We start from the raw sequence: 23,207 nt of genomic DNA, 5'->3' as shown, positions 1-23,207 counted from the left end.
TCCAGGAACGTGGAAGGAAAGCGTTTTTCCCTCCCTGGTTCAGCCTGCCACCTCCGGGTCGCCGTTCCTACAGCCGCAGAGGGACGTCGGACCTGCCGGTGCAGACCGGTCCATGCATAAGGAAGAGTGTGGACCCAGAGGAGATGGAGGTGTGAGGAGTGTCGCCGCCTTTGATGTCAAACCGGTATTTAGAGGATAATGAGGCTGTTAGGAAGAGCAGAAGGAAACGCCTGCTAGTTCACACTCACGCCAAAAAACACGCTGTCAGGAAACCGAGGAACTGACAGAAGTCTGCAGGAAGAAACCCAGTGAAAGGTGGTAGCAGAACATGAAGACAGACAGCGCTGTCCAACACGCGGCCCGGGAGCCACTTGCGGCCACTCCGAAATGAAATAAAAAATGGAGACAAATTTGACTCAACCAGGAGAGGTGGCTGATGCAGATATAGACGTTTTTAGAACCTTCACTCAGCTGATTTGGGTGCAACAAAAATGCTACAGTCATGTCAAATCGCCCACTAGCACTGTGACATAATGGAGATGTTTCAATGAAACGACGTAATATTTAATGGAAGTTTGTCAAATTTGCTGTGAATGGATCATTCAGAGATTACATCCAAATGATGTAGATTATTTGTCAAATATAGCAAGTTGGCAAACAATATTTTACTCTAACCTGGCGCATGATGGTTCTGAAGAACCAATCATTTTACTGTTAAAATGAACTGTCATGACTGTGTTGTGGGATCTGTGCAGATACACTTGATGTGTGACACAGGTGTGTTTGTGGGGAGAGTCACTTAACGGAACCCTCTGTACACTAAAACCGAGCAAAATGTCAACATTTACATGCGTAGCAAGGAAGTGCACCAAAAAACGCCCTCCCCCAAAAAACCCGAAACCACAAAAAAAACCCTTGTTTAACAGAACTGCGGATGCTTGTTTCTCTGCCAAATTTTAGTTTTCAGTTATTTCTGCGCAAGTAAAGCTGTGAAAAAATGGAACATACTAAGATTTTCTGAATTTCTTTTGCTTCCCAGATTCAAAGCCATTTGCATGTCAGACAGTTGTGACCGCTTTGTTTTATTCTGAGGGATGTTTCAGTAAAGTTGGATTTAGAATTGTTCTGTTTAAATACTTCAGGGAGAGAAAACGGTAAATGAGCCACAGGAATGCTGGAGACTGAAAAGGAGTTTGGGAATGTTTACTGCAATAAAATCAAATTAAACTTTGTTTAAATCTTAACTACAAAAAACACACAAAAGAAACACAATGTAATTCCATAAACATTTGATTAATTTTAACAGAAATAAGTCACTCCACATTTTTAAAAGCTAACGCTGGCCACGTTTCTGAACGTTGATGAAGCTAACAGTCGGGCCAAGAAGCATTAGAATTTATATCCTGAAAGGATTTAATCTATTATCAAATCGATTAAATCCTTATTTTCACCATATTGTTTTTCAGTTTGGGGGAATTACTATTGAAATAAGATTTAAAAAATACACCAGTAATTCATTAAGGTGAGCTGCAAGCCATGCCATCCTCATTCTTTTGAGGATGGCGTGTTTCTCTCTCAGTCGTGCATCCGGCAGCAGGATCACAGGGCCTGGAGTATCAGCTGGAGTTTTTCCCGTTGTCAGCAGAGCGTTCCTTGATGCTACTGCAGGGATTCTTCAGGCGTTTCTTTCTGTTGGGGGAATGAACTCCAGACCAAGGTGAGCAAATATCTCCTCCTCAGAAGAAGCTCTTAAATATCGACCCTGTAAACACAATAACTGATTAATTTAGATTGTTTTTCTTTGGTGGCAGAAGCAGAGCCTTTTGATCCGTTCACCTGTTTGTTGTCGTACAGGGCGTGGCTGCTCAGAGACATGCCCTTCTCGTGCCCCGCCCACCGCCGCAGCTCCCTCTCAAACAGCTGCGGAGGAAGGGATGTCGGTCAGAAGGCAAGTAAAGAGACCCCCCCTGAGGACGAGTGCCCACCTTGGATCCGGTCCAGCCCAGCAGAGCAAAAGCAAACTGGCTGATGGGGGAGACCACCAGGTCCACTCTGACCGCTCTCCACCGTCTCTCTGCGGCCGATGGAGACGCTGCGGTTTCGTCTGACTGGACACATCTTCCTGTTTGTCCTGCCGACAGCTTGAAGATGGACAAGCATCTCTCGAAGCGATCAATGTTGGAGGGGGGCCGGCCTGGACCCTCGCTACACTCCAAGTAGGAGTTCCTGGTGGTCTTCTGGTACAACAGCAGACCCTGAATGTGGAAAGAGGCAGAGAGCATCAGGCTCACGTCTGCAAATCTAAACTGTCTTACATTTATTCATTTCAAACAAGAAGCAGGAGAAGGTTTTATTCAGATGAGAGGAAACCTAAAATGTTGATGCTTTTCCTGGACTTGCTGATTATCCTGAGTCATGAGATCCATAATGCATCAGGTTCAGGGGTGGCTCTTACAGGAATGGAGCCCTGAGCAAGCATCCCCTCCCCCAAACAATTAAATTCATACAATTATCAGATTTTTTCCCCAAGTGTAAGCAGGTAACCGAGCCTCCAAGCAAACTAGTTCATAGGAGAAGATTAGGGTTGCGACTAACCATTACTTTTAGTAATCACAATTAATCAATAAATTGGATGAAAAAAATTCCAGTCACATTTTGCTGAATTTTTCATTTAACAACTTTGTTATACAATATTAGGAATATAATAAAATATTCAAATAAACAAATAATTCAGTTCCTTTTTTAAATAAAAAACCTGAACATTTTATTACGTAAATCCAGCCGTGTTCCTTCAGAGAACACGGCTAAAAAAATACCTCTTAACATCAGTATATGAAAATCTCAGGCATTTCTACTGATCTTAACATCAACACACTGAGGGGTTAATTGATTAATCGATCATTAATTGGGTAGTAGAAGAGATTTTCTTTACAGAAGCTAAAACTAGGCCACTTGAAGAGTTTTGGGTAAAACATTCCTACGAAATGAAAAATGCATAAATACATATTTTTTTTACATTTTTGTCTTAATTACTGCTCTAAGTTATTCTCTTTAGAAAATAGGGTTGTTGTTTTTTTTAAAGTCTGTATACTCCCATTAATGATTAATCGATTACTGATGATTGTTGTAATAACTGACTGATCACAATCAATCGTTTCAGTGTAAACCATTTTCTAGTTCTTGCTCGACCCGCCCCTTTCTAATACCGCCCTGGATTACTGCCCGAATCAGAAAATGCCACTGATCACACTTAACAGAATTTGACTGAAAGTCACCATGGATTTAAACATAATGGCAATCATTTTATGCTGTTTGCTTATCAATAAAGCAGAATAAACTAAATCTACAAAACAAACAAACCAGCAAACATTACTCACTGGCTACAGTAAATAGAAATGATCTGCAACACAAAGCTAGCAGTTTTATTTTACACCTCTTCACTCACTCCTGCTAATTTTTCTTTTTAATGGGAAAATGACATCACAGATTAAAAGCACAACTTGCAGATGAAATGATACCCGTGCCTCCAGCCAGGACACCAGTTTGGGCATTAGTCCCACCTCACTGCCCTCCTCAGGGTGAGTAATCAGGAAGTCAACATCATGACCCGTTAGCTTCCCCCTGGAAAAAAAAAGCAAAACACAGTGTTTATATCTCATTTATATGTCATATTAGCAGAAGAAAGACAAAAATATCAGAAGAAAGTCGTAAAATTACCCAAGAATTGTTTTAATGAGAGCAAAGACTTTTTTTTGTATCACTGCAGCTTTTTTCTTGTTTTATTATGACATTTTTGTAATATTCTCATATTATGACTTTTTCTCACTTTAAAGTTTGTTCTCATATTAGGACAAATGTATTTTCATCTTAAAACCAGCCCTAATACTCCATTGTCCATTTATCAGAAAATGTTTGGACAAAAAACCCTGACACTCTGTCACTCTGTCAGTGAAATGGCAGCGATCATTTTTGGTTTCTGGGTTGTATAAGATATGTAATTCTCCTGAAGGTGCTGATTTCAGACCTTCTGAATCCTCCTGTGAGAACGATCTGAGCCTCTGGTGAGACGGAGGCAACGGCTCTTCCCACAATCCCCCTGATGGCTTCAGCCTCCGCCAGGCTGACCGGCTGCTTGATGTCGTCATAGTGCTCCAGACCTGCAGGACCACAGCACAGGGCGGTGGGAAAACATATATGCCCCCTAACACGTTTCCTCTGTTTTTGCTTAACAAATTTTATCAAAATAATATATATTTGAGAATCACTGTTCCCGAAAACAAACATGTCATTGGTTCTTTTTTTCTGTGAATCTTTGTTGTTTTTTTCTTTCCCACTATTTCTGTTTTGTTGCACTTTGAAACGTTTTTGTTCTATGCTATTAGCATTGCCTCCTTCACACCTAGTTGCTGATTGCCATCAACCGTTGATTATCCTCTTCCTCAGTGGGTCTACCATTTGCTTTACTTTGCTAGCCTTCAATCACTTTTGCTCGTTTTTGCCACAGTCTTGTTTTCTCTTGCACTAGTGTCACACTGTCTCCTAGTTTCTATCAATGGTGGCATATCAAACAATGACTTAATTGCGTCTCAGTGAGAAAAAAATTAAGCTAATTTTGTTAAACATAAACCCTGTCACATGTTTGAAGCATGTGAGAAGCACAGGGTTTGCACATAGAGTGTATATTGTGGTGAAGGACGTAGAACTCACAGGGTTCTGCTGGGACAGAACCCAGTACCGAGTGCTACTTTTGTCACAACGTTCCTGTTTTGCTTTTCTTTCATATTTAATTATCAACTGACAATCTGAAGATGAAAGTCCACCCGTTAATAATCGGTCTGCCCCCAGATAAATATTAGCCAAATTAATCAAAAAGTAAATCCAGTTGCAGATCTCAGCTGGTGAGTAAATCTTCTTCAGTGCAGACTAAGCGTCTGCATAGGAAAGCATGATGTTATGTTACTGTTGCAATTGTTGCTTTAACATTTGAGGAGCAATTGTGTGACTTATTGGATAAACAGCAGTGAAAAAATGAAGGTCCCTTTGCACTGAACCCCATTGTAAACCTCCTGGTTATTTCACCAAACATAAATACTTAATTTTTGCTTGGTGTGAGAGTGATATGAGGACTATTAGAGTTTATTAAATACAATCTAAGGAATAACAGAACACATGGAAAACACAAGTTGCTCATCTGCTATGAGAAACTGGTCAAGTCAACAAAGTCAGATATCAGCTGCTTTGGATAAAATATAAAACAGCATAAAAACATTTAGATGATTTTTAAAACCTGCTTGTTGAGCACGGTTGAGCGTTTGCCCTGAAACTCTTAGTTGCTGCAGGTTGTGGATCCCCTCTCGGATCCATCGGTCCGCTGTCTTTGACCCGACTCCGAAAATACCCGTCAACACCTGAAGCCCAGCAAAAGCTGCATTTACACACTATAAAATGTTTGGCACAGCTTAACTAGTAAAGCTAATCTTGTTTAATGATTACACAAAACTCATACAACACTATTAACTTGAATTAATGGTTTTCAGCTTAGTGTATTCCTCATTTATTTCTAAAAGAACTGCATTACTTTATCCATCAAAAAGTATCATTTTCATTTCCATACGCTGACGCACCTTTAATGCTTTAAACCGCTCAGACTCCTTAGTGGATTCAACTTCACTGGATGCTCCATTCTCCAAAATGTCCTGCGAATAAAAGAAAGTCAAATCAGTTCTATTCATTTAGAGAGAAATAAAAAGAAGCACATCCACTGACTCTGAGGACTCTGAGTGAGTGTTCTCCCAGGCAGGGCAGGCCTGTGAGTTGGGACATATTGGTGACAGCTGAGGGAAGAGCCTTCAACACGGCGGCCGCCCTGCGGAACGCCACACCTCGGCCGTCCTCGTCGCTCAGCTCTGCGTTTTCAGCCAGGAGCGACAGAGCGTCCTGAGACAACAGCAACAAAGAAACACAACTCAGCTCTCATGTGACATGGAGGTTTCAGGAAACAGTCACATGACCCGAGTTAGCCGCGGGCAGGAGCCTACGGTCAGGACAGCGTTGTGGTTTTTCAGGGTGCTCCTCCTCTGACAGGCGTAGCTGGGAACGGAGAAGGGAGTAACCTCAGAGTCGTTCACTGCAAACTCCTGAAAAACATGCAACCAACATATTAAAGAGGCAATATTTTGTGTTTCCAGGCAAAAGGTCCCATTTCTTAGCACAATCAAAGAACTGTTGCCCTTAAATTGCAGTACATAAGAGATATGATTTAAAAGAAATCCGACTTTGCAATTTAACACCGTCAAATTGGGCCTCTGTCTCTTTAAGAAACTCCTGCTCTTTTTGAAGCTCCACCTTCAGGAAGTCATCACAACATGACTCATTTATTAACCCTTTAACAATCTTTTTTTTACTGCCGTTGCTCTGAGAAGTATCTCCTATAATGAGCTCAGGTGTTTGCTAACCGCCGCTGACTCATCTAAAGGAGCTCAGTGGGGGAGGAGCTGCACCTCGAAGGCGGAGCTAGACCCACCCACCGGTTTATCACAGCTGAATGGTTGTCCTGGACACTAAAGGACTGAATGAAAGAATCAAAGCCACACTGCAGGTCGGTTTTTGATTATGTAAACCTCAAAAAAGTCAATTTTAAATAGTACTGCATCTTTAATGTCTATAACAAGAAATTCAAGTGAAGAAAAAAATTTTTTCTCTTCATTGACTGGATTGACTGTTGCTTCTTTTTTTTTAGCTTATATGTGGATATAAGCCTAATATAGATCATTTTAATGTTATAGGTAACTGTATTTTTGAAATATTTATTTGTTAAATGTATCAATTTCCATCAACCTATTGTAGTCATTTCTCCTTCTCTGTTACAAGATGACCTAAATAATGCTTTCATCCCAACACTGAGCATGTATGAAAATGACTGTTGCACCTGTAGTTTATGTCTGTCCAGTATCTCCACTGGGTGTCCGTCACGCATGCTTTCTGTGTACCAGCTGACGTCCAGCAGGTGGCGCCCTGCCTGCCCTGCTCCCTGCGCCTCCAGCCACACCCGGGCCTCCTGAGCAGTATTGCTCTCACAGACAATGTGCGTCACGTTTTCACTGTGGGGAACAGCACGGTTTTCATCTCACAACCACAGCGACACAAATTAATGCTTCATTTCAATGCAGAATGATATCTGTGCATGGTTTTCTATTGTATTTGCCAGTAAAAATATGACAGGGTTTGCATTTGTTTTACTATTTTGTGTCAGGGCCACTAATTAAGCCTCCTTAAAGAACAATTTTCATCCACCCTTCTTTGCTAAATAATAATAAAGTCAGATTGAATTGAGACCTGCTGTGAAGGTCAACTTACAATTCTCACCATAGACTGTCAATTAGACTTTGACCCTGAAACTCTTGAAAAATGCTGTGATGAAAACTGTTCTGATGGAAAGTAAAAATCATTTTAGCACCAAATTGTTTTCGTCTGACTAAAGCAATAACAAATTTAGCAGTAACAAATTTTGCCGGACGATATAATTTGTTCCAGAAATTATTGCGATAAACGATACTATTGTTATCGTTCTGAGTCAATTTTCAATTAAAGACATTGTCACGCTTCCATAAAAGCCAGTAAATATCGTTGCGCCGACAAGTTGCGGCTGAAAATATGTCATTCATTTAGTTTTATATCAATGTTCTACTTTGCGTTGGCCTGTTGAAGTTTGACTAGTTAAAATGCAAACAGTAACCATAGTGATATGAGCACCTTTTCGATGCACTAAATTAGTAAATCTGTATTTCATTTCTTGCCCCCGTCAGCGCGTGCTCCCTCACCTGAACAGATCCTCCACCTGAAATCCTTTCCTCCGGCCGAGTTGAGAGAGAAAAGCTCTGCGACTGGCTCCCATTTTCCTTTCCAACAAGAATAAAACAACCTGAGGGAACTTAGTCGGTTGTGTTGCTGCGCTGTTGTTCAGAGAGACCGAGTTGGCGACTTTCCTCCGCTTTAAAGGCACCATTTCCTTTCACCTGACCTACAAACCTGGGTTTACTAACTTCTTATTTGATAAAGGCGGACATTACGAGCTGTCTTCAAATGAACATTTGTAAAAAGACGATAACTAGAACACGTCACTGTGGTTTTAGTCATTGGGTCTCTAAACAGCAACTGCCGCCCCGCTGCATCCCTCCAGCAGGTAGAAGGACCACAGAGTCTCAGTGCAGAAGGGGGTCAGAGTCGCAGATGTGCTTGGAGAACCGCACCACCGGCGGAGCGTTACCAAAATAGTTCCGACTGGAAACAACACGCGAAGCCAAACTGTGCCTCTCAAATGATTGTTCTTTATTTGAGAAAAAAAATGCTTTTGCGTTAATAATATATTAACAGTATATATATATATATACTGCAATACGTACAGTATATATGAGATATATGGTATCAATATCAGACGCAAACTTGAGGAAAGCTAGAATAGAATAGGCTGCTGCTTACAGGACACATAAGTGAAAAAAATACAATAAAATTAAAGAACAAAGGAGATTATACATTCCGGAAACTGGAAATAAACGACAATGAAAAGTAGTCTTATAACCAAAATAAATAGACAATTAAATAAAAACGAACTATATAAAAAAGTTTGTTTATCATATGATACAGTTCCACTTCTTGTTGTTCAGACATTAGAAGAAGTGATAGAGTTCCTTGTGAAAAGTGGGGAAAGATAGTGTAAGTTTAGTAGGAAAAGGTTCACTAACCACAGGAATCATTTCAACCTTGAGAGGATTATTAGGCAAAATGGATTCAGGCCAAAGCTGGAGTGAATTCACCAAGAAGAGTCACTACATACAGATGAACACAGTCTAACTGTCACCTGGGCTGAAGAGGAAAGCAACTGGCCTGTTGCTGCTTGGTGGTCCAAAGAAGACAGTAAAGTTCACTTTTACTTGAATCAAGAACCCAGACATATAGGATCAAAAAATGTTAAAAACATATTAATCACCATATATGTCTGTTAATATAATCATTTCTTTATCGATCTTGTGTAAAATTCTATGTTTGTTCTTTTTTATTTACTATAAGTCATAATAAAATTACAAGAAGTTTTGAAATATTTCATTCTAAGTCTATCTAATATGTCAGTCCATCCACCTTCTCGTCACCTGCTAGGACCAGATTTCCTGTTAGCGGTAAAAAAAAAACCCCATCTCCACAGCATGATGCTGCCACCACTGGGATAGTGTGGACAGGATTGTGTTTAATCTGGGATTAAATTAAACAAAAGTCAGCAATATTTCAGAGCATTTGAAGACAATTGGTTGGCAGGAAGAAGGGGACTGAATGCAAATGTCGGCCACAATTTTAAACTACAAAAATGTTTACAGCAATGTTGTAGCTTTGTAAAACCCTCACAATCATGGGAGTGCTTCATGACGGTCCAGGCAAAAAGTCCCAGTCAGACAAACTGAAATTTGCGGTTGTCAAATAGCAAAATACGACAGCATTTTCAAAACTAACTTAAAAATACAAAAGGTGTATGAATAAAATGCTTGCTGTCGTATTTTGTGTCTTCGATATGTTAAAATTTGTATGATAAAGAACGACTTAAAGCATTTTGAAAGTTTCAACAGCTCTTCTGACCGAATAGATCAAAATGATGTCGTTATGTTTCAGAACGTTTAGTCACTCTAACATACTGGATTTCTAATGTTTAAAACGCCCACTCATGGTGACCCACTGTGCATCTAACACTGGGATTTTATCCACAATTTCAACACTTTAACGATCAGATGTCTGAGGCACGCTGTTCTCACTTTTGCCTTGTGACACAATTTCATCTTCCTGAAATAATCCCAGACCGTGTGAGTGGTAGGGCTGCCTGTAACTGTCGATTATTAATTCATCAATGAATCAGCTAAATGGCACATTCGAAAGATTTTTCATTGGACCACTTAAACCTTTTCTGAACAATATTAGAGATACATTTAAAAGAGGCAGCGCCCCACCCCTAAATAATTCAGTTTCTTTTTTTAAATGAGAAAATAATCATTTTATTACCAAAAATATCATGACATTTCTTTAGTCTACACTTGATTTGTGGCAAAGGACGTAAGAGATAAAAACTATCTCTAGCTTCAACATGTGAAAAGATCAGCCCTTTCTGCTTGGCTGTTCATCTACAGTGTTGGGTTTATCTTTTTATTAACCAGTATGTATAAATCTATCAGCAAACACATTATTTGGGGGGTGAAAAAGTGCTGCAAACCGCAAACTCCTTTTAATGAGTTGATTATTTGAACTCATTAAATGATTGTGGATTATTTCAACAATCAAATCGTCACGATTAAGCCGATTAATCGTTTCAGGTCAAACCTGGAAGGTTACAAGCTGGAAAAGAGCGATATGTTGTTTAAAGAACCCCCCCCCCCCCAAAAAAAAACATATAGAAAAAATGAATTCCACTCAAGTGTAATTCTGTTACATAAAACACATTGTTTATGGAAAAATGTGACAAAAAAAAGAGCAGTCAAAATGTGCTGGGGAGATTATGAAGACATTCATGAGACAGGCATGTTTTAAATAGGCCACATGCAACAGAAACTGCAGCTGACTATTTCAGTGACTGAACTCGGTGAGGTGTGAAGTTGGTCAGCAGTTGTTCTCCGTCTCCTCCCCCTCGGTCTCAGTCATATGACAGCTGACTCTCGACTCCACTTCCTCAAACTTTAAAGCCAGACTCGGGGATCCCAGGCACCGCGTGCGGCTCCTGCTCTCTCTCTCTCTCTCTCTCTCTCTGGCCTGAACCGGGCCTTCCTCTGAACGGCAGCGCCGGGGCGAGAGCAGCAAGGCCCGGAGCTGCACCGCGGAGGCTCCCGTAGCGGCTCGACGGTTCCCCCGGCAGGCATGAGCGGAGGCAGGGGCGGCGGCGGGGCTGCGGTCCGCCGGCGGAGCAGAGGACGCGCCGCAGCGGCGGCCCTGACGCTGCTGACGGCGTTGCTCACCTGCTGCGTCAGGTGCGCGGAGGGCGTCAAACCGAGCAACATCATCCTCGTGCTGGTGGACGACCAGGACACTGTGCTGGGGGGGATGGTGAGTCGGTGCACCCGGAACCACATGCTTGATCGATTGCATTGATCCCGATGGAGCTCGTGACAGCGGCGTGACATCATCATAAAAACTAAAAAGAAAAAACTTTGCACGAAGGCTTTGAGCTTCAGGCATAAACTTCATAAAGTGCAATGTTATTCTAGCTACTCGGTTATGATCTCTTATCAATAAGAATGATCCACTTTGTTTCGGCGATTAATGATTAATCACTTTAACCGAGCTACAGATGGTGTTATTATTCTACTCGGTGAGAGCAGATGTTTCTGCAGGTAGATCATAAATGTCACACCTTTAACTGATCACCAGTAAAATGGAGATGTTGACGGATTAGTCTGACAACACTCTGACAGGAGTGCCTTTAGGGAATGTACCGATCCAGCTTCTCTCCGGCGATATACCGATCTGTGGGTTTCTCTTCGGTCTGACCTGTTGATTACAATGTTTCCCTCCTGCCCTCCCCCAAAAGATAAAACGTAAAGCTGCCACTTTTTGATGATGGCTTTTCCATCTCCTAAAATATTAAGATTACAATCAAACCCCATATTTAGAATGTTTGCAGGATTTGTAAAAAAAAAAAAAGCCTCGGAGTATATACTGCATGTTAGGCATCGGCTGGTAGGAAATTCTCATTGTGTAGTAACCATAAATAAAAATAATTTAGCATTTTTATTAAAGTATTGTGGTATTTACATAAAATCTAAAAATAACCCAGAACATACACCACAAAGACACAAAATCTCACCAAGTATTTTTTTCTAGTTTAAATATTTTGGTACACTTGAAATACTACCACGACTTATACTACCACTACCATTACTATCAATAATAATAATAATAATAATAATAATAATAATAATAATAATTAAGACAAAACTAACAAGTAACTTTTCAGCAAGGTATAGGAGCTTGATTCAAGTCAATAGTTCTTATATTAGACTAATAATACATTTTCCACATTTTAAATGAAAAAAAAAAAATTGACTTGCAGCAAACTCCTGTATCATGCAGAAAGGTTACTTATAAGTCAGTTTTGTCTTCATATTTTAAGTGTACTAAGATATTAACACTAGAAATAGACAAAAACACTTGATTAGATTTTATTTTTTCTTTTAGTTTTCATTTAAAACAGTAAAGTTGGCCAACATGGGTGTTAAAACTACATTAAAGATGGTGGGAGTTATTACTTTAGTTTCCTCACCAAGACTCTTGTTTTTTGGGGAGACAATAATAATTCACCTTCTTACTGGTTGGTGGCAGTGATGCGTCATATCGTTGTTTTCCAACCACCATTAAAGTCAAGAAGAAGAAAGATCTTAATGCATGCACAGTATGACGCTCCATCCATTTGTCCAATGTTATTAACTTAAATTTCTAATTTCAAACTTGCATATATTTTTAAAATTGACATTATTCCCACCCCGTACACTACCTGTAGAAAAATCTATAGTTTTAGTTCATTTGATGGAGAAAAAAAAAAAGGTTCAGTTATCTCTGACCTGTTGATCACCAATCATACCAACGTCTGGTCGATTGATCACGGCATCTCTTTAACTTCTTTTGTCAGCGTTCTGGTGTGTTTTCATGCAGGGACATGAGCAGCTTTGCGTGTCTCACACTTCTTGTTTCATTTCGGCAGACGCCTATGAAGAAAACGAAAGCACTAATAGGAGAAGCAGGAGCAACATTTGTGAACGCTGTGAGTATTTCAGTCTTCTCACTGTTTGTCATGTTCACAGGAAAACCACCTATTGTGTTTTTCAGCTGCGAAGTCTCGCAGTTGTCCATGTTGGTTTTTGTAAATCAACACGCTTACAGAAGATGGCTCTGTTTGTTTGTTAGGAATCCAGCAGGGACAGTGTGTGATTAGTTTAACCAAAACCACAAAAATCTCAGTATTTGCCATTTTTTTCTGTTTCATTGTCCATTTTAGTGACTCGTCCTTTTTTCTGCTGTCACACTTGTTTTTCTCTCTCCTTTGTTTCTTTATGACAGAATCAGTGTCACTTTTAATGAACTGATTGAGAAATGTGAAACTGTATTGAACAAATAATCTGTTTTTATGATTTTTGAGATAACTGTAAAATATATTTTCTTACATTTAAATGCCGGCTGCATCGATAACTCAGAAATAAAATGTTTGAATTATATTGTTTCTCTGGGTTATGCTGAGTCGCTCTCTTCTTCGTTGCTCTTCTCCTCTGTAGTTCACGGTCACGCCGCTGTGCTGCCCCAGCAGGAGCAGCATCCTGTCGGGTCGGTACCCCCACAACCACGAGGTGCGGAACAACTCCCTGTCCGGGAACTGCTCCAGCGCTCAGTGGCAGAAAGGACCTGAAGCCGAGGCGTTCCCCGTCTACCTCAGCAAGCAGAAATACCAGACGTTCTTCGGTGGGAAATACCTGAACCAGGTCCGAGTTCCCATCGTGATTTATCAGAACAAAACAAATGGCTTTCGACAAGCTCACCGACGGCTGTTCTGGGTGCCGATGTTTGTAATATTCACATTAGGGATGGGCATTTGTCATATCACTTATCGTTTATTGCGATGCATATTTTTATCGCGATAAAAATTTTGATCCGGTCAATGACAATTAAAAAAACCCCAAAGCCATCCATTGCGCTTCAGTAAATTCCCCTCTTTAAAAAGTCAAAAACAACTGACTTTTTGAAACAATTTTGTTGCTTTTTTAGAAATATTCCAGAAAAACAACAAGAAATATTTGAGCTTAATCTCAAAAAGATTTTTGACAGAGATTTACTCGCGTTTAATTTATTTCTGTCTAAGGCCTTAAGTCTCTATCGCATTCACCTCCATATTTTCTATGAATTCTCTTTAGTACAGTGGACATTTTTATAGAAATAAAATCTCTGAAATTTGAGATTGATAAGAAAAGAAATTACTTTTGGAAATTTTCTGAGCTTCAAAAGCAGAACATTTTTGACTTTTGAAATTCAAAAATTTTGAACTTTTTTTTTTTTTTAGCAAATCTGTCAGATTGATCTCAAAAGCTTTTTTTGACAGAAATGTACCTTTCGTTGCTATTTTTCCCTCCCCTATCAATGCTGGTCCCAACTCGCGCTGTGCTCCATCTCCACCAGTACGGCACCAAAGCCGCCGGAGACGTCGGCCATGTCCCCCCTGGCTGGGACCATTGGAACGCCTTGGTGAGTGCTGCGTTAAAACGTCCGTTTGTCCTGCGGTCTGCCGCGGCTCTCGCCTTACCGGCGCTGTGTGATGCTGCAGGTGGGGAACTCCCGGTACTACAACTACACTCTGTCTGTGAACGGCAAAGCGGAGCAGCATGGAGACAGCTATGAGAAGGACTACCTGACCGACCTCATCGTGAGTCACACCCTCACACCTGTGACTCCTGCTCACACTCAGCCTTGTGATCGGCGGCGTTTTATGAAATCAGTGGTTGTTTACGCGAGAATTTACGGCAGAGCTGCACACATCAGTTGCGACAGCGCAGAAATTTAAAAAGCTCAGCGATGTGTGAACTTCTCTGCCAGAGAAACAAGTTGCAGCACTCGCTTGCTGAGCTTACTCAACATGTCGGGCGTCTTTATGCGGTGATGAGGTTTCCTGCAGACACACGGTTTCCTCATTGGAAATTACATTACATTACATGAGCTTAATCTCAAGAAGATTTTTGGCATAGATTTACTCGCGTTTAATTTTTTCTGTCTAAGGCCCTAAGACAGACAGAATGAACCTGCACACACGCATGTGGATGAAAACTTTTCTGGAATCCAGTGTGTACAATGTTATTTTTTAAAAACACTGTTTCCTCATTGGAAACCGTGTGTCTGCTGGTTGATAATCCTTTGGTTTAACCAGAATAACCAGCTGTCTATGTGGAATTTGTGATCGGCAGATTATACAGGAAAGAAAAACAAAAGTTCCTGGAAAAATAAAAAAACAGAGAAAAGAACAATGTGAGGAAAGGCCTTTTTGTGCAGAATGAATCTATTTCTGTGTGACTCTTGCTTTTTGCTCTATTTCACTTCCTGGGTTTCTGTATCGGGACTCGTCTCTACTTGGCTCTAAAACCATCTAAATGAAACCTCATGTGTTCAAGTTTATCCAGTTGTCTCCAGTTCATTCACTTGACACTTGACTTTTTCAGACATTCTGTAGATCTGCTGCTGTTTTTCAGATCCTTTTCATGACCCGGTTTGGGTCAAACAGCAGCCTCACTTTCCACTCTTGATTGTGCATTTAAATAAAAAAAATGCTTTAGCTATCCCAAAAGGAAATGAAATGTCACATCCAGAGCCAGTCCTGTAATGCATTTTACACATTGAAATTACATTACATTAAAAGGGACTGTGGATATGAATTAATGAGTTGTTGGTTTAAAAGTGTCTGGCTGTTGGATCCATGCTAATGGATGTGCTATGGCTTTGCATTCTTAAATTTCTGTCCACTTGTTACTAAAACACCTTGAGCTTGCTTGTACAACATGCATTTATAAGAAATGAATAAAAAAAAAAAACTTTGTTGCCCCCAAACGGTTGGTGCCCTGGGCTGCTGCCCCTGGCCCAGCTCATATCCAAGTATCCTCACAGTCCAGTGTGTACGATGTTATTTTTTTTAAAACTATGTAGTGGAGATATTAACTTTTTATAAAGACCTGGTTATGAGTCAGATTGGAACATTTTTTTAAACAGGAATTCTCTTACCTAATTTGATTTGGACCTGGACTTTGACTGGGCCTCCCTGTTGATTCTTGGTTTCTCTCTGGGTATCCCTGGCTTCCTTCCTGGGGTCCAAAAATAAGGATGTTTAATCAGGCTCTCTAATCTGCTCTTGCATATTTTGTGTGTGTCTCTCTTCGAGTCACTGTAACATAGACACTGAGATCAGTACAAATGTGAATGATATTTCACTCTGTTTCCAGCAGAAACCGTTTCCATTCTTTACTAAGCGAGCGGCGACCGTTCTGGCATGTCGGCACGTGCTGCTGATGAAAATGTTGCAGATATGAAAGCATTGCATATCTAGAGCTGGTCCAAATCAACAGAACGCTCGAAGATTAAACCAGAACCACCATCCTGTCAGCTCAGAAGCCACACAGATGCATATCTTGTTATCACAGGAAGTAGCGCTCCCTTATCTCCTGATGACGAGATAATGTTCTTGTTTATCTCCAGGAAAAACGGACTCTTAAAGCGCAAAGCAGATCTCTGCTTCCACACAGTCCCGCTCTGCAAGTGAAGATGCAGCGATTTTTAGCGGCCAAACAAACCGTTTCAGTGGGCGAGTTCAATTTAACCAAGAGAGAAATGCTAAAACGGATCAGCATGGTTCGTGACGGTGAATCGGAGGTTTGGCCTCTGAGAAGAAGGAAGTGCTGTGTGGCGCAAACTTCATCAGTAATATTATGAACAGAAACACAGCATGCTAAAATAAAAAGTGTTCACTCCCTTGGATGGTTTCTATCCTTTTTGTTGCTTTTGTAAATCAGTTATGATCAATAATATATATATTTTTTGCCAAATAAACATCCGTGAGTGCGGGCGTGTTCAAACGTTTTCAAACTAATACTTTTCCTCCATGTTTGACTTTACATCAGAGAAGACGTTCTCTCAGAATAAGTTGTGACTGAATCACCTAAACCTTTAAACTGCAACCGATGACATGACAGACAGGCTTTCTGTTTCAAACTGAGAAGCAACAATTATTTCTCTTGCCGCTAAAAAAATAGAATTTATTAATCGTTGCACTCTGTAATTTTTATTACTTTGGTTTTAACTGACCGACATGAAGAATGAGGGAACACAGAGTTTTATTTCTTAGCTAAAGATATTCAGAAAAATCAATAAAAAATCTGAATCTACTCCAGTCTGTCCATCTGAATATTGAACAGAAATATGTTGGTGTTTTAAAGCAATGAGGGAATAAGCACTGTTCTCTGATTGGCTCGGATTAAATCCAGGTTTATGGCAGAAAGCCCAGACTGAACTGTGAGGGGAGATGAGAATTGAGTGGAATTTTGTAGGAAGACGATGGAGGGAAGAAGGTTGCTGCTGAACCGTTCGTCAAAAATCTACTTTCTTGGCAACAGAGAAATGCCTAAAACCCTGTAGAACAGTGAAGGACCAGTGTAGACCGGGCTGAGACTGTTGAGTCTTTTACATCTTTGATCAAAACCCATTTTTATTCTATTGATTCAGAACTCAACTTTCTTTTATAACGACAGATATGGAGTATATTTGTATTTGATCTGCACATTTCTTGGGTGAACACCTGCCGTGGTCATGTGCTGTGTTGACATAATAATCTGTTTTGTCCTCGTTTCAGCTGAACCGTTCGCTCAGCTTCCTGGACGACAGAAGCCCCCAGCATCCCTTTTTCATCATGCTGGCGCCGCCGGCGCCTCACTCCCCCTGGACGGCGGCGCCGCAGTACCAGAAGGAGTTCAACAACGTGCAAGCCCCCCGAGACGGCAGCTTCGACAAACCGGGGAAGGTGAGGACATGGACGGTGTGTCGCAGCCGACATGAAACCTGCTTTTAGTCCGGATCTCTAAGGAACACCTTTTCTTCTTTTTTTTTTTTCTGTTTGCTGTTTCCAGGACAAACACTGGCTGCTGCGTCAGCCTGTCAACCCCATGCCGAACAGCTCCATCACATTCTTGGATAATGCCTACAGGAGGAGGTAGGAAGAGATGGAGTGGGGTGGAGTTTTGTTTAAAAATAACAAAAAATCTCCAAACGCAAAATAAACAAAAATGCAGATGCACAACGTTCACCGTGGAAACAAACAAACAAAAATCTCAGGACTGTTGGAACACGCAGCATTTTGCAGCATTTTGCAGCATTTTGCAGCATTTCCTGCACCAGAATGCTTCTCCAACCATTAATAATCAATGTGTAAGTCATAAGTCAATTTGTTTAGTTTCCTTGCTATGAAATATTCGGCTTTGTTATATCTCTGGTGAGATAAAGTGGGATCGATTGTGGATGATGGTGACGCATAAAACCAGAGCAGAGCATAAGCACAGAAAGCTTTATCCATCTTTTATGTCTGTTTCACAATCGCAACGTTTTCATTAAACAAGGAACACAATTAAAATCAAACATGAGTTCACAAGATAAGCCATTAGAAAACATGCAGCGCCACAATCCAGCTACTTCCTGTCGTCTTCTTCTTCATGGTCTGCGCCAGCGGCAACACTGTGACTCATTTGATGTGGGGAAAAAAAAACTGTTTCTATTGCATTTTACTGAGATGAACAAAAAACAAACGCACCTCATCCGAATGCCAGAACGTTTTCTCGACAAACAAGTTTTTTTTTTTTTTTTTTTTTTAATTTGCCGTGTTTCCATTGAGCAAAGTTATTCTCAAAATGTCAACAAAGGAAACGCAGCTAGCGATGAGCTGAATGTGGGTTGTCTGGTCCAGGTCTGATCAGAATCACCTCACTCAGACTGTAGCAACTGACGTTCCTGCAGACCCCACACATCCTGGACACAAAGTGTTCAACGTTTTACCTTCAGAGCGAAGCTGCAGCAGTGACACTTTCTGCCCCATTCTGTCACCCTGACTAAGACTCCAGAGTAAAATTGATCAGACATGATGCTCCGTTGTGTGGAGTATCATGTCTGAAGGAAAACGTTTCCCCCCTATAGGTGGCAGGCGCTGCTGTCTGTGGACGACATGGTGGAGAAGCTGGTGAAGAAACTGGACAGTATAAAAGAGCTGAACAACACCTACATCTTCTACACCTCAGATAACGGCTACCACACAGGTCTGCTCCGCCGAACCCCTGAGAGCGTCCTCAGGTTCTGTTCGGCATCTTTAAAAAAAACATTTGTGTCTCCTGAGGTTGTAGTTTGAGTTATATATAAAAAAAAAAACAAACAAAAAAAAAACTATTTCTGTGTTAACCTACTGTTAACACAGAAACTACAGTTCAAAGCTGCAACCGATGCTTATCTTTTCAACTTTAAGAAAAATAAATAAGTAAGCAGCTTCACGTCGTGTTTATACTTGTATGTAATTCCTCGGTTAATCTGCCCAGGTCAGTTCTCTCTGCCCATCGATAAGAGGCAGCTGTATGAGTTTGACATCAGGACACCGCTGCTGGTCCGTGGCCCTGGCATCAAACCAAACCAGATGATAAAGGTCAACCATCTTCCACCAACGCTGATTTTCACATGAATTATTGTGACGTTCTAATTAAAAAAAAAATTCTCCCTTTCAGGCTCCGGTGCTGAACATCGACCTCGCCCCCACCTTCCTGGACATTTCTGGCGTCAACCTGTCCACCGTCAACGTGGACGGACAGTCGTTCCTCGCTCAGATGGTCAGCTGCTTGGTTTGGCTCACAGACATGTTTCCCTTTTGTGATTCCGAGTCCACTTTAAATCCTGACTGAGGTTTCTGTTCAGGCCCCGTCGCTGCGGAACGGCACGGCGCGGCCCTTCTTCCTCATTGAATACACCGGAGAGGGAAATCCAGCCAAGGACCCGACCTGCCCGAAGCTGGGCCCCGGAGTGTCTGTAAGCAAATGCTGACGTCTTCAGAAGGGAAACGTTAGAGCGATTCGCTCTTCCATATATCAGCGATCTAAAAACCAGGACCCGTACGCACAGAGGGCCTGATGGTCTCAAATCTAATTCTCACTTGTTCAGATTTATAGGTTGAACTTTCTCTTAGCCTAGAAAGTCTGATCGGTTTGAGGAAGTGTGAATGTAACGTTATGTGATCTGGTTGATGTTGATGTAGACGCTCAGCTGTCAGCAGTTCACTGTGATTTCCTGCCTGTGTAAACTTGTTTGGCAAAGCGACCAACATGAAATGAGGAAGTAAAGGAAACCAAAACGGGAGCAGAACCTGCTGTTGCCACAGCACTGTCCGTCTCTACTCCGTCGGTTTTTCCCGCTTAAGACTGAAAGATCCTCCTAAATGCGCTGAGAATTTAGTCTCAGGTGTTTTGTGAACACATCTCATCTTACAGAGGGGAACTTCAGTGCCGCCCATCTGGTGGGAGGAAAAAAAAAACCCAAACTTTGCTCATAACTTAAAAACTCAAACCCACGACTCGTTCAATTCGTCACCATGATTTGTTCAAAAGTTGTTCTCATGACATACTGAGTCGTGTCCACAAATTAAACAAGTTGTTCCCATGTGTTAAATCTGGAGCACAAATTTTCTTTCTTTTGCTTTTTTGTTTCTTGTCACCAGATGAGCTGCGTAAAATTCTAAGAACTTTAGAATGAAAAAAATTCTACGCTTTCCACTGCAGCTGTTTCCAGTCTTGGGATTCTTTGTGTATTTATATTTCTACATTTTAAATGGTCCATTCTGGATGCTGGAGTTTGCAAGGAATAAATTCCGGGTGAAATGATCATTTCTCGCAGTAAGAATGTATTGGAAACACTCGCTGAACTTGTGAGCTTTTTCTAAACGCGTTTGAAGCCTCATAGGAATCCCAGGACCACAGATTAAAGTTACCACAAGACGTGTGCCGTGCATTTTATAATACGATTTTCTGTGCAAGTCCAACACAATTTATTAGGAAGTTATTAGACATTCACTTTAGATAGAAATCTCTTGTCACTTTACATTCCAAAAGTGTGCATATGAAGGGAACTTGAACTTGTTTTCCAGCAATGTTTCCCGAACTGCGTGTGTGAGGACGCCTTCAACAACACGTATGCCTGTGTGCGGACGCTCAACGGCAAGCAGGACCTGCAGTACTGCGAGTTCGCGGACAGCGAGGTAACGGCGACTCGGCACCTGAACCCCGGATCGGTGTATGTGAGCAGAGGCGGCGTTTAAACCTGTCTGGTGTCTGCAGTCTTTTGTAGAAATGTACAACATGACTTCAGACCCGCACCAGCTGGAGAACATCGTGAAGAAGGTGGACCCGTCAATCCTGCAGGACATGAACCAGCGGCTCATAAAGCTGCAGTCCTGCATGGGGGACAGCTGCCGCAACATCAAGTAGAGGGGAAGACGACGAGCGTCCTGATGCTTCCGGACAGGTAGACAGACATTTTGATTGGTTTATAGAGGAAATTAAAAAAAAAAAAAGTCAATTCAGGTTTCAGGCTCCCAGTTGTCTCTCACAGGAGACAATTGGTTTTCCTTTAGGTCTGTACTAAAGTGTTTCTAATGGTTCTTAAAGTTTTTGCGTAGTCCAGTGCTTCTCAATTATTTTCCTTTATGCCCCCCCTAGCAAGAAGAAAACTATTCGCGCCCCCCACTCCCCACCGTGACTATCCATCTCTGCATAACATTTTTTCCTTATTAACATTTTTTTCGCTGAAAAAACTCTAGCGGCTTATCGGCGTGATTGGGATGTAACGTATTTAAGTGACGCGCTAATTTATTTGGCTTCATGCTGTCCGCTGCGAGCATTTTTAGACAGCAAACACACCGTCTTTCCTCTTCTCCAACATGTAGTCACAGTGAAGCCAAGCGCTAAATACGCTTCGTCGTATTTCCTCTTCTTAGCTTTCGGTTGACTTTCTGTTGTCTCATTATCTTTGTCTCTCTCCGCTTTTCTTTTCATCCCTGTGAAAAACTTTTTCATGTTGGGGGTTGTTGAATAACGGAGGCCATAGACAGAACGCAGTCGGAGCTTTTTGTTGACTTAACACTGCTAACCAAGGCAAACCTGTTGTCTTGTAAGTCATAAAATGTTGCACTGTCGCAAACGTGACAGAAGTAACAATGAGAGCGCCACTGCCGCCTACTGTGCGCAATTACACTTTATACTAGTACGGACAAAAAAAAGCCTGTTCCCCAGGATCACACGCCCCCCCAGGTATCGCACCGCGCCCCCAAAGGGGGCCCGCCCCACTATTTGAGAAGCACTGGCGTAGTCAAACACCTGTCATCTGTATTCCATCTCAGAAAGCTGGAGGTCGTCCAATATGGCCGCCATGCACATGAAACACAAACAAGTTGCAGTATTCGCTGGTTCATTTATCAGATGGTGTCGAGATAAACCAGTGACACATTTTGTCTTGTTGTTCTTTGTCAACTTATCTCTAAAGTGTCTGAATGCTTAAAATGCTAATGAGTACATTGCTGTTGGTGTTTCTGGCTAATAGCAGATAGCTAGCTCACTTAGCAAAACAACCGGCTAGTTCTGCTGGATTTTCTGACCTTTAAGGCAAACGGATCGTTAGCTTAGCAACAGCTAGCCTAGCCAAGAAAGAACTAAATTAAAACAATATCCTGCTGCTCAAAAGCAACAACCTACATGATACAGGACTGAATAAACAGTTGAGTTTTACATTCAGCCGCCTTAAAACAGCTTTAACTGACGAATCAAAATGTCTGCCGCCTTTCACAGCGGTTGCCTGTTCATCTCGTCCTTTTAAAAGCATTCTGTTTGTCTTTTAAAGCACATTTCTTCTTTTTTTTTTAAGCCACGCTGTGACATCATATAAGACACACTATAAATGTTCAACTTTCTAAATGTTTAACACAGAAACATAAGAAGCTGTCAGACGTAAGGATTTGTTTCTGATGGTGACGTCCAGCCAAAGCCTCGTCCGTTCTGCCGTAGCCGTCTTTCTGTTGGACTAAATGAGACTTTAGGGTTTTTTTTGTTGTTGTTGTCTTTTTGGGTTTGTCGTCTCCCACTCCACGCAGCAAACCAGTTGATACATGTTTGTCAGCCAGCTGCAGCGTCACTCTCCATATTAAACTCGGTCACGGTGAACTGCAGAACTCGTCTGTTTTCATGCAGATCCTTTTATATCATTTATTCTCTGCAGCACTTTGAGGAAAAGAAATGAAAACAGAGTTCGGAGTTGGACGCTCAGTCCCATCTTGTGCCTTGAGATGTGAAAAAATGACATTTTATACTTAAGTTTGATATAATTTTTTTTTTGTGTGTGTTTTGGAGGTGAAGGATGTTCAGTGTTCTTGAATGTCTTCTCTGATTTCTGAATAACCGGAAAGGGATTTTTTTTTTTTAATTACCTTTAATCTTGTGTGCCTTTTTGTTTTTGCACAAAATATGTGTAAATTGCCTTAAATGTGAATGGATTTGCACTGTGATGATTGATTATTCAAATAAAGTTAATTTTACTATGATCATTGAAGTATTTACTGTTGCTGACAATTCAGGTCCTACTGGCTCTTC

The 23,207-nt window shown here is 41.2% G+C and overlaps 2 protein-coding genes across 5 annotated transcripts; one reads left to right on the top strand and one right to left on the bottom strand.

Annotated features, from left to right (window-relative positions):
• Positions 1-1,182: 1,182 nt before the first annotated feature.
• Positions 1,183-8,240, bottom strand: polm (polymerase (DNA directed), mu). Of its 3 annotated transcripts, none has more exons than XM_055060784.1 (11): positions 7,821-8,240; positions 6,929-7,100; positions 6,039-6,137; positions 5,767-5,937; positions 5,625-5,696; positions 5,288-5,408; positions 4,025-4,157; positions 3,519-3,621; positions 1,986-2,255; positions 1,837-1,920; positions 1,183-1,762 (listed from the first exon to the last, which is right to left on the bottom strand). In XM_055060784.1, the coding sequence occupies exons 1-11, from the start codon at positions 8,003-8,005 to the stop codon at positions 1,676-1,678; spliced, it is 1,497 nt and encodes a 498-aa protein (XP_054916759.1). In that variant the 5' UTR covers positions 8,006-8,240; the 3' UTR covers positions 1,183-1,675. The 3 variants fall into 3 exon arrangements, with proteins under 3 accessions (XP_054916759.1, XP_054916760.1, XP_054916761.1); XM_055060785.1 differs by having other exon boundaries at positions 3,525-3,621; XM_055060786.1 differs by having other exon boundaries at positions 3,561-3,621.
• A 2,455-nt stretch (positions 8,241-10,695) lies between these two features.
• gnsb (glucosamine (N-acetyl)-6-sulfatase (Sanfilippo disease IIID), b) lies at positions 10,696-23,158 on the top strand. 2 transcript variants are annotated; one of them, XM_055060763.1, is made up of 14 exons: positions 10,696-11,073; positions 12,728-12,787; positions 13,296-13,499; positions 14,191-14,256; positions 14,336-14,434; positions 17,399-17,566; positions 17,673-17,755; positions 18,730-18,848; positions 19,122-19,225; positions 19,305-19,406; positions 19,492-19,602; positions 20,714-20,824; positions 20,904-21,090; positions 22,837-23,158. In XM_055060763.1, exons 1-13 carry the CDS (start codon positions 10,888-10,890, stop codon positions 21,051-21,053), a joined length of 1,563 nt encoding a protein of 520 aa, XP_054916738.1. In that variant the 5' UTR covers positions 10,696-10,887; the 3' UTR covers positions 21,054-21,090; positions 22,837-23,158. The 2 variants fall into 2 exon arrangements, with proteins under 2 accessions (XP_054916738.1, XP_054916737.1); XM_055060762.1 differs by having other exon boundaries at positions 22,548-23,158.
• Positions 23,159-23,207: the final 49 nt, after the last annotated feature.

Source organism: Poeciliopsis prolifica, unplaced genomic scaffold (genome assembly GCF_027474105.1).
Source record: "Poeciliopsis prolifica strain line A6 unplaced genomic scaffold, Auburn_PproV2 SCAFFOLD061, whole genome shotgun sequence".
Classification (NCBI taxonomy): Eukaryota; Metazoa; Chordata; class Actinopteri; order Cyprinodontiformes; family Poeciliidae; genus Poeciliopsis; species Poeciliopsis prolifica.
This window is presented reverse-complemented; position numbering and strand designations above follow the sequence as displayed.

Coding starts and splice junctions, on each gene's coding strand:
- polm (XM_055060784.1), bottom strand. CDS start 8,005: ATGGTGCCTTTAAAGCGGAGGAAAGTCGCCAACTCGGTCTCTCTGAAC. Junction 5,938..6,038: donor ACCACAACGCTGTCCTGACC/GTAGGCTCCTGC, acceptor CTGTTGTCTCAG/GACGCTCTGTCGCTCCTGGC. Junction 1,921..1,985: donor TGGGCTGGACCGGATCCAAG/GTGGGCACTCGT, acceptor CTTCCTCCGCAG/CTGTTTGAGAGGGAGCTGCG.
- gnsb (XM_055060763.1), top strand. CDS start 10,888: ATGAGCGGAGGCAGGGGCGGCGGCGGGGCTGCGGTCCGCCGGCGGAGC. Junction 17,567..17,672: donor GCTTCGACAAACCGGGGAAG/GTGAGGACATGG, acceptor TGCTGTTTCCAG/GACAAACACTGGCTGCTGCG. Junction 18,849..19,121: donor AGATAACGGCTACCACACAG/GTCTGCTCCGCC, acceptor TAATCTGCCCAG/GTCAGTTCTCTCTGCCCATC.